We start from the raw sequence: 10,033 nt of genomic DNA, 5'->3' as shown, positions 1-10,033 counted from the left end.
GTGTCACTGAATGGAAAATGTCGAATAAATCCAACGAGACTGTCTGGGCCTTTTTCTTACAAATCTAGGGGGTTTCCATCTTAATGACTATAGCAAAAATGTTCAGATGGTAAGGACGTTAGGCCCATATACGGTGACTTGAGCGTTTGCTGGTTAAGCTGAGAGTACACATGCAAACAGTAAATACATTCACTTACTTCTTGTGCGTGAAAAATAGTGTAATACTTAAAATACTAAATGCTTTGATGCCCACACCTACATTACACTTGCTTTTTTAGCATTTGTATTGTCCTGAGATTTGTGAGGGTAAGCCTGTGTTTGAGGTAACATCAGCATGTTTGGTCATTCACTCCAATGCCAGCAACTACGCTGCCAGCACTTGATGATATTTGCTTACTTATACTTTGATCAGGTATTACCTGACTGACTTATCATTTTGCAAGTTTTTAAGCAAAGTTCTTATACAGTTGACATTTGTTAAGACAAACTGATGCATTTCAAAAGTTTGGCTTATTTATAACTGAAAAAGGGTTGTGTAGAAAATACTTCTATATTCCTCAGTTTGTGGTGTCAAAAATTATATATAATTTTGGCATGCATCATTTGGTACCGAAATTCGGGTGGCTGTATTGGCACAAACAACAAAAAAAATACCCTGGCATATGTTTATCTGAACACAGTACAGTTATTCTCAAGAAAAGTTACAGAAAGTTATTCATACTCTCATTTGGGACTTTTGTATTGTTTCACTTTTTGTTTTGTTTGTGTTTCTTTTCTTTTCCCACTTGCCCCTGTATATGCTTTGTATATGTATTACTGGAAGATGCATGTTTTGTAAAATAGAGCTGCCTTGTAATCCCATGTGGGATGGCCCAAATGTTTGGCATGACACAGAAACAAAACTAAAAATCTAAAACTATACTCTGAATGGGACAAGTAGGTAAGGAAGGCTGTTGAGTTTCTTGTGATGCTCTGTTAGAGACTCTTGGCACGTCCTGGATCCCAGCCTACTGTTAACAGTCCAAGAAGCATCACAATGGCACAACACAAACCACAATGGTGTGGTTAATGTTCACATATAAATGAGCCAAGACAAAGGAAGTTGGATGTGATCAGATCTTTGAAACTGCTATTTGGACCCACTAGAATGAAAGCATTTCTATTAGAGCTTTAAACTACTGAGACCTTACAAAGGTATGTATTTTAAAACAGGCTTTAAAAAACCTTTTTGTTCAGGAAGGCTTTTTCATCTTAACTCTTATTTTCTTTATGCTGTATGTTTTTAACACTGTAGCATTTTTAGGTTCACTGCAAATGAAAAGTACAGTAAAAATTTAATGCATTATTATTATTATTATTATTATTATTATTATTATTATTATTATGTCCATGGAGATAACCTACACCGTCTTAACTGTAGTAAGCTGAAGAAATATACAAAAAAATAAATACAATTTTTTAAAAATCTATTAATGTTGTTGATGTTGATTTGTGAATAAATGAACACATTGTGATAAGTTGAATATTACTCATTGTTGCTGGCTAATAGACAGCTACAGTTGGGCTCTAACCGGAAGTTGTTTGGAGCTTTAGGTGAACGCTGCCGGAGATGCTGCCGTCATAAACAGGCAGATGCAAGAACAGAATAACCTCACTGAAACGGCCCTGACAGGGACAGGTAATGCACGAGTTACTGAGGGGACTGGACATCTTTTAAAAAGTACTTGAAAAGTCGTCTGTCTCCGTTAAGCTTCAAGGCTTTCAGGCCACGGAGAGCGAGGTGGAGCTAACCAGCTGCTAGCCGTAGCATTCAGGGAGGCGGTGGCTGCCATAGCAACCGTTTAGGAAACATTGGCTGTGGTTGCTAGCTAGCTCAGATAGTTCAGGCTAACGTTGGTTTGTTATGCTAGCGTTAAACAAAGAGTCGTAGAGACTTGTATATCCAATATAGCGACAGTCAATCGATTAGTAGCACCAGTCAACGTTATCTACATTGCGCTATCGCCCATATGACATAGCTGTTAGTTTGTTTCATGTTATTTCGGAAGCTGTCGAGGATGGCAAACTGTTGTAACGTTGTAGTGTTGACTTTAGCTAACTCGGCTAACGGTAATTTCCATCACATGCAGTAAGCTAACGTTATGTTAGCCACCGAGGCCGACTCGTAAACTTGCCTTTATGTAAACGTTGGCAGCGTTAACGCTATCTTTATCTTTTACAATCTGGACTTCAGACTTATCTGTCTCTTTAATTTGATATTAGTTTTGATATTGAGTTACTTTATCACTGTTGTCATGAGTCAACCAAATTATAACTGAGTCAATCAGCTGATCTGTGGCCGCTAAGGTTAAAGTTGGCGCTAAGTTAGCTGCTTGTAAACTATTTTCTGTAACGATTACTTAACATAGCTACACCAGCTAGCGTTAATCTTCATCATATTTATTGTTAGGAGCTAATGTTACCAATAAATGATGCAGTCTAAATGAAGCTATGCCTTACTTAGTTGGACCGACAAGTTAATGGCAGATAGCTAATATTTATGCTAGCTTTCACTGTTTTCTTGTTTTTTGGTCATTGAAAGTTTTTGATGTCATCTAACTGTTCTTGCAATACCAATTTAACTTAATGTTCATTTCATAATGTAATGTCAAATTTGACCTCTAGTCATAACTACTGTCTATTTTCCTGTGTATTAATGGGGATTGCAGAGGTGTTCTAATGTATGAGTGAAGCTGCATGACTGAATGTGTGTGAGAAAGATAATTTACCTCTGACATAACTGTCATTTCAGTATTCAGCTTGAACTAGTATGGATGTTGATGACTGCAATGGCCGGTCTTACATATCAGGTATGGCTCCTTATTTGATCACGCATACTGTATTATTAACTTCAATTCTCGCCATGTTTAAATGACAAGTTTTCCTTTTGTTTTATTTTTGGGTGCAGCTAGTGGAGACTCTTCAATGGAGAGAGAGTTTTCTGGGGCCCTTGGAGGTCCAACAGTGAGCACTCCCAACAGCAAGGAGACCTCTCCAAGTCGCTCCCTCAGTGGTCAGTAAGAAAATAAGTGTGAATCCCACAGTTTTAGTTGTCTGGAAAAGACCACATTGCAAAAGTATCATGTCTGGTGCAGAAATTATGGAGGTTGTATTATGTCAAATCATTGTTATCTGTCAGTCCTTGTTCAATTACATGACAACATTCCTCAAACTACAGCTGTCATGGCCTGGTTTTCCACCACCAATATCTGTGCAGTTATTCTGCAGCTTTAGTGACAATGTCAAAAAATATGTCTATGACTGAATGAAAATGAGACTAACAGCCAATATCTATTTATTTTGTAAAGAATATAAGAGATATAAGACAGAAATCAGAATAGCTTCAAATACCCAGAATAAAGACTGAAATTACTTTGTCCACATGTACTTCTCAGCGCAACTAGTCAAGGCAAATGGCCACTTCCCTAGAACCACTAGAACTAGAACTTCTGTTGTGATTTGGTGCTATCTAAATAAAATTGAATTGAATTGAAATTAAATATCGTAAAACATAGTTTGATAAATGTATGGGAACTTCTAAAAGGTCTACTGGTTCATGACGAAACACGAGGGTACAAAAAGTTTTAGAATTAATGTATTATTTAGATTACACGTAACACAAGCGATGATATCTTAAAGCATAATTGCATCAACTTGAAAATTAATGAAAATGAATTGCCGTTACTGAGGCAGCCCTACTCTAATCACATAAGTAATGTCATGTAAACTTACTCTTCTGTGCCTCTTCCTCATTTGTCTGTCAACATATTGGTCAAGAGATTATCTCACTGAAGACCTTTTTTTTTTGTTTTTGCTCTTGTGCCTCTGTAGCCAACTCCATTAAAGTGGAGTTGTACAGTGATGAAGACCCAGGTCGCAGTACTGAGGATGAAAGAGGGGAGCGGGTAGAGGAAGGAGGTGCAGAACAGGGAAGCGAGGCTGTTGGTGGCTACAGGGAGCTCACTAATCCTGAAACCATGCCAACTGGAGCCACCAGACTGCCAAATGGGAAGCTCAAGTGTGACATCTGTGGAATGATCTGCATTGGGCCTAATGTTCTCATGGTGCACAAACGCAGCCATACAGGTGACTGATCCATGGAGTTGAGATAAGCCTTCTCTGCGAGAAAACATAAAATGAATTTGCTTTTTGTTAAATAGATTAAGTTAGATATAGAAAAGATTTTGAGTTTTAGTGTGTAATTGGGGTGGAATATTTGTTGAAAATACTTAGTATTGATTTACTGAATAAGAAATATAAATATTCATATGAATAAAGACCCGGACAGATAACTTTCTTCATAAGCTTTTTTTGAAAAAATGTTAAATGTGGGCAGCAGACACTTCATTTAAACCTATCTGAAATAGGTCATTAATAAAGACTTAATGGTGGGGGGAAAAAACTAATCTGATCGTGGATGATATTTCAAATGCCCTCGTGTACTTGTAATTTAACAGATAGATCTGTGTGTGCCAGACACTATAGATGTAGTCAGAGAAGTTGGGTTGACAGGTTTGATCTTTCCACAGGTGAGCGACCATTCCAGTGTAATCAGTGTGGTGCCTCCTTCACTCAAAAGGGTAACTTGCTCCGTCACATCAAGCTGCACTCAGGGGAGAAACCCTTTAAATGTCCCTTCTGCAGCTATGCCTGTCGAAGACGAGATGCGCTCACTGGCCACCTTCGCACTCATGCAGGTAGGAAAGATTGAACCTTGATAAGTGACCATTTTTGTGTAATAGTGGACAAAGACAATAATAATGCTATCTTCCCACCTTGTCCCCAGTGTCCTCTCCAACTGTAGGAAAGCCCTATAAGTGCAGTTATTGTGGCCGTAGTTACAAGCAGCAGAGCACCTTGGAGGAGCACCGTGAGCGTTGCCACAGCTACTTGCAGAGCCTGGAGTCAAAGCAGCCAACCAGCGCTCAGAATCCAGGTATGTGTTTTATAACATTCATGGAGATACTATGTCAGAGGGGTAAAACATTTGCTCAGGTAAGACAGTCATCTAAATCACAATATGTTGTGTTTCCAAAGGGATTGTAGTAGCATCTAATGCAGAAATGTAATCTATCTCCATAACAATGTAATGCACACAATCCATCACTTACAGTCACCTTTATGTCCAAATGTTGGTTTAGAGTCTAATGAAAACCAGCTTACAACGTTTAGGATTGCTGAAAACCTAAAAAATACAACAATATGTTTGTATCTTGTGCAGGAGAGGAGATGAGAGAGCTAGAGTTTATACCAGACTCTCTACTGCAACCCTCCTCAGACAAGATGGCATTTATCGATCGGCTCGCCAACAGCATCACCAAACGCAAGAGATCCACACCACAAAAATTTGTAGGTGAGCATTTGGTCTCAGTGCGGACAGGTTGAGGAAACTGAGAAAGCAGCAATCATTGCTTGAATTGGACAACATGTGCATTAGGATTGATCTTAGTGATATGACATCCAGCTTTCAGGAGTTGATGTAGCTCTGTCACAAACTGTATGATTCACTATTACTTCAAACCAAATGTCAAAGTGAATCAGAAACTGTTTATTCTGTGCTTTGTTTGGACATTTATTGTTGCACATAGCTGTTCCGGGGAGTTGTGGTCAACACAATAGTGAATGCAGGCTCAGACATTTCATTTCACCTAAACAGTTAAAGTGAATAGTGACAGTTCATAAACTTTATTACACACTATAATTTGATTGCCTTTTAAATTTTTACTTGATTGGTCTGTCTGTTGGTCCACCACTTAGAATGGGTTGCCATGAAATTTTGTGTAGACATTCCCGCCCCTCTCAGGATCAATTGTAATGACTTTGTGATCCTCTGATAAGACACTTTGGTGTCTTATTATCTAGTATCATCATCAGGCCAAAATTATTATTGTCCAATATTTGAGTTAATAACCAAGTACCTGCAAAACTACATTCTTACATTCCCATCAGCATCAGCACTGCAGTGCCTAGTACAGCCTCTCAGAGTCTCTAGCATGACTGTAGACTCTTAGTCTTGTTTGTCCTGCACTGTGCAACCCTGTCTGGGAGAACAGGTTAGATCACCCTAACTAGACTCTGTATAACAGAATCCATGCCAGCCATCTTAACTAAAATGCTTTTGGCATTTCAGGAGGGAAATTAAATAAAAATTTTATTTTGAATTAAAACTACCAGATCCACAATGAATCCAAAAACCTTTGCAGGCTGCTGATTTACTTGGCCGAGCCCAAATAATAATTTTTGGGAAAATGCTTTTGTGAGAGGCTTCCATTGTACAATATCAAAAAACTGTGTTTCTCTATTGCAGGACAGAAGCACATACGTCTCAACCTTGGAGATGCACCTTATGAGCTCAGTGCTGGTCTGGATAAAGACGGGGAGATGCACCCAGGGGATCTTGAAGCCCCGCACTTTACTGGTCTGGGAGGAGAGTATGCAGGTCTAGCAGGTAACGGAGGAGGAGGGGTATCAGACACACTGAGGCCTCTACACCATCCCACCACTCACCCTTCATGTTTATCAGAACTCGGGCCGATCCACAGCTCGGCTCACACTCCTGTCGCTCTAGGCCCGCGGCTGGATTGCACAGGGACGGGAGCTGGGCTGGGATCTGCAGGTGTAGGGGGAAGGGAGGCAGCAGAAGGTCATGAAGACCTTCCTGTGGGTCGAAGTCATGCGTCCTCGCCGAGCAACGGTTGCCAGGACTCTACGGACACAGAGAGCATGCCAGATGAGCCGTGCAACAGTACTGCTCTGACTCCGACCCTGCACAGTAACAACGGCCATCATCTCCTCCACTCTCACAACCATAACCCAGCGCCTCCTCTGATTGTACACCACAGGAGTAGGGACAGACACGGCCCCAGCCACGCCAAAGACAGGGAGGTGGAAAGAGAGGACGGAGGTCACTCAGCACCCCCGCCTCCTGCCCTCGCTCCAACTCCCAGCTCACCTACAGCACCCTCCTCCACCTGCAGGGAAGCTTTCCGGGTCGTAGACGGGGAGGGTCGAGCCGTGCGCTCTTTTCGATGCGAGCACTGTCGTGTGCTTTTCCTGGACCACGTCATGTTTACTATCCACATGGGCTGCCACGGTTTTCGCCAGCCTTTTGAGTGTAACATCTGTGGCCACCGGAGCCAGGACCGCTATGAATTTTCTTCACACATCGTCCGCGGAGAGCACATCCTCGACTGAGGATAGAGGGTGGACAACCTGCTTCACCTAGAGCTATTTTTACACTGAGACAAGGACCTGGCTGGGTTTGGTCTGCACAGGAGCTGAAAGGGGCAGTGATGGCGTGGAAGTATCCCAAACAGGCACTGATAGCATTAGTATGTACTATGAATGGAAAGCTCACATATGTGTTTCAGACAAAATTTTAATGCACTTTGAACAATGAATCAATTTAAAATGCACTTTTAATCAAATGTATTCCAACGTATAGATGAAGAGCCAATGCACTTTTTCATCCGCAGATGTGCCTTGCTCCAAAATTCAGGATTCAATCCTGAAGCACAAATTGTGGTAGACAAATCTGACTTCAGTCCATAACCTGAAAAGGTTCCCCTCTTGTGCTCTTTAACAGATATAACATTAAAAAGTCAAATGTGAAGTTGATGGAATCTGTTTAGATTTTAATGCCTTGTTCTAAAAGCACTTTTTCAATGAATTGATTCCCTGAAGAACCGTACGTTCAAGTTTTTTTTCCAAGTAGGCGCTGATTATTCACAGTGTGGTTTTTATAATGCGACGTGAAGTGCAGACCAAACTCAAGAACCAGGTCTTAGTCAAATAGATGTGTTTGAGGGGTTGTCCGTGAATTAGAGACGCACTTTTTGTTTGTAAGTGGGGGGGGGGTCTGATGCGAGTGTATGTGTGTGTGTGTGTGAGAGAGAACGTGAGAGACCCTGTGTTTTTTGGAAGTAAAGTGAAAAATGAAGGCCTTTATTTGTGTGAATGCCGTGTGGCGCTGAGTATGATCTGTTTGTTTTTTCTTTTCTATGACTGCTTTTGTTGCACTGATACCTGCCAGAATACTATGATTATATTAAACTATTTTATAGAATACATTAATGACCTGCACATTTCTCTCAATGTGAGAAAACATCACGTTTCTCTCACTAGTAACGGAGTATCACTGCCACAATTTTAGAGATTAGTGAAGAGTTTAGGATCTCTGAGATTCCTCTTCATAACTACATCAAACTGCAAACAAACATTCTTTTAATTTAAGCTATACTTTAAAATGATTTTGGTGTTATTATCTCGTTGTATTGTGCCTTTCTTCACCCTGATCAAACCTTGTTGACCAGACTTAAGGACATCAACTACCAGATGTCCTGTCTTCAAACAGCAGATCTTTGTGAGTGATTTTAATCATCTTGGAGATCAATAATTTAAGTATTCAAGTTGTATCCAAGACACTGGCTTAAAGGTTTGCACAATAGTTATTTCATCCTGCTCAACAAAAATGTAGGGTTGATTTTCATTGAATTGTTGGCAAAGAACCAATTCTGCTAATGTATCAAAGACTAAATATGCGTTGCATTTGACACATGCTGCTATGACATGAATGAGTGCAGTGTTGAGTGGCAGTAATCTACCGTCCTCACGGGTTAAATCCAAAAAATATGTTTTATTAGAGGTTTTCCTGGAAAACACATTTAGAAAGTCTCCATTCATGGGGCATGTTGTTTTTCCAAAATCAGTTGTTATTTACAATAAACTGTCCTGTCTTGGTAATACAGTGCAGAAGCATCTGAAATGTATGTCAAGAGAAATGTGTGAGTTGAAAGAACACAGTCAGCGCTTGGTTACCATGTTAAAACAATAAATCGTAGTTTCAGTCACTGCAGGCTACAGTTAGATTTTGCACTCATTAAGCACAATAGGGAGAATTTTGTGAACCATCAGATTTACTATACGCTTGATAGCACTGCTGAAAAATACTCTTCAATGGATTGATGACAACCAATTAGTTGTTATCATATTTTACATGTATAAAGAATGATGGATGTTCTAAACCTAAATCTGTTTTTCATGTTTGTACTGTCCAGGAAGCTAACCTGTTTAATCTAGACAACAGAATTGGGCACAAAAATAAACAGAATTTGTGTTGATAATCAGACCACTTCTAGATCAGATATATATCTCCATGTTCTTCATATTAACAGCCTCAAAAGTAAGTTTGGGACAGATAGGCAGACTGACGTAGATCCCCTAACTTGACTTGAGCCCATAAACTTTTGTGTGGTGTAGAAAAATGACTAGATGAGTAAGATCTTCCCTGTATGTTTATCAGAACTGATATTTTGATTTCATTTCATGAAGGTTTTAAAGTTTAGATCCTTTTGGCTTCAAGAAATGCTGCTTTTCAGGGGTCCTTTGCAGGCTACACGGAAAGACTCTAAATGATCATTTAGTGATTGAACACAATGTTTTTATGAAGAGGAATTTAGAAAGTACTTTGTTTTCAGATTAGTTTTAGGTCATCATGAGTGTGGTTCTGTATAGCACCAGATACGGTTCCTCCGTGACTGAGCCAAAGAACCGCCACCTCCTGCTGTTAAATACTTTTCACTATTAGTTGTAAAATGGAAACATATGACTAGATTTGTTTATGCAGTGTGAATTAGGAAGAAACTGCAAGGTAAAATTCCTCTTTTCATTGTTCTGTCAGTTGATGATAAAAACAGTCTTGGTTTTCCAGGAGTTTCTCCGTTTAGTTTTGCAGGAGACATTTAGAAAATATCATTTGGGGTTTCACTTTAAAAATAAATGTAAATGTTTACCTAAGTTTACTTATGTTTTAATAATTGTTCTCAAAAGTGAAGCCACACTTATTTGATGATTAGAAAGTTGGCTTTAGTGCATATTGTTGTATGAGACTTAAAAGAAAGGCACAATGCACTGTGGTGATCTGTTCACTAGTACACAAACACAAACCTAAGTAGGCAATGCTAAAAGTTTCTCTCCCCAAGTTATTGTTTCATTT

The 10,033-nt window shown here is 39.6% G+C and overlaps 1 protein-coding gene across 6 annotated transcripts; it reads left to right on the top strand.

Moving 5' to 3' along the window:
• Nucleotides 1-1,554: 1,554 nt before the first annotated feature.
• On the top strand, nucleotides 1,555-8,104 carry LOC137181638 (zinc finger protein Eos-like). Of its 6 annotated transcripts, none has more exons than XM_067587480.1 (8): nucleotides 1,555-1,678; nucleotides 2,792-2,849; nucleotides 2,948-3,052; nucleotides 3,871-4,125; nucleotides 4,569-4,736; nucleotides 4,826-4,975; nucleotides 5,261-5,392; nucleotides 6,347-8,104. In XM_067587480.1, exons 2-8 carry the CDS (start codon nucleotides 2,810-2,812, stop codon nucleotides 7,231-7,233), a joined length of 1,737 nt encoding a protein of 578 aa, XP_067443581.1. In that variant the 5' UTR covers nucleotides 1,555-1,678; nucleotides 2,792-2,809; the 3' UTR covers nucleotides 7,234-8,104. The 6 variants fall into 6 exon arrangements, with proteins under 6 accessions (XP_067443581.1, XP_067443585.1, XP_067443582.1 ...); XM_067587481.1 differs by lacking the exon at nucleotides 1,555-1,678 and adding an exon at nucleotides 1,848-2,109; XM_067587482.1 differs by lacking the exon at nucleotides 1,555-1,678 and adding an exon at nucleotides 1,848-2,128.
• The last annotated feature ends 1,929 nt before the right edge of the window (nucleotides 8,105-10,033 follow it).

Source organism: Thunnus thynnus, chromosome 4 (genome assembly GCF_963924715.1).
Source record: "Thunnus thynnus chromosome 4, fThuThy2.1, whole genome shotgun sequence".
Classification (NCBI taxonomy): Eukaryota; Metazoa; Chordata; class Actinopteri; order Scombriformes; family Scombridae; genus Thunnus; species Thunnus thynnus.
Note: the sequence above shows the minus strand (reverse complement) of the source record. Positions and strands in the feature narration are given on the sequence as shown.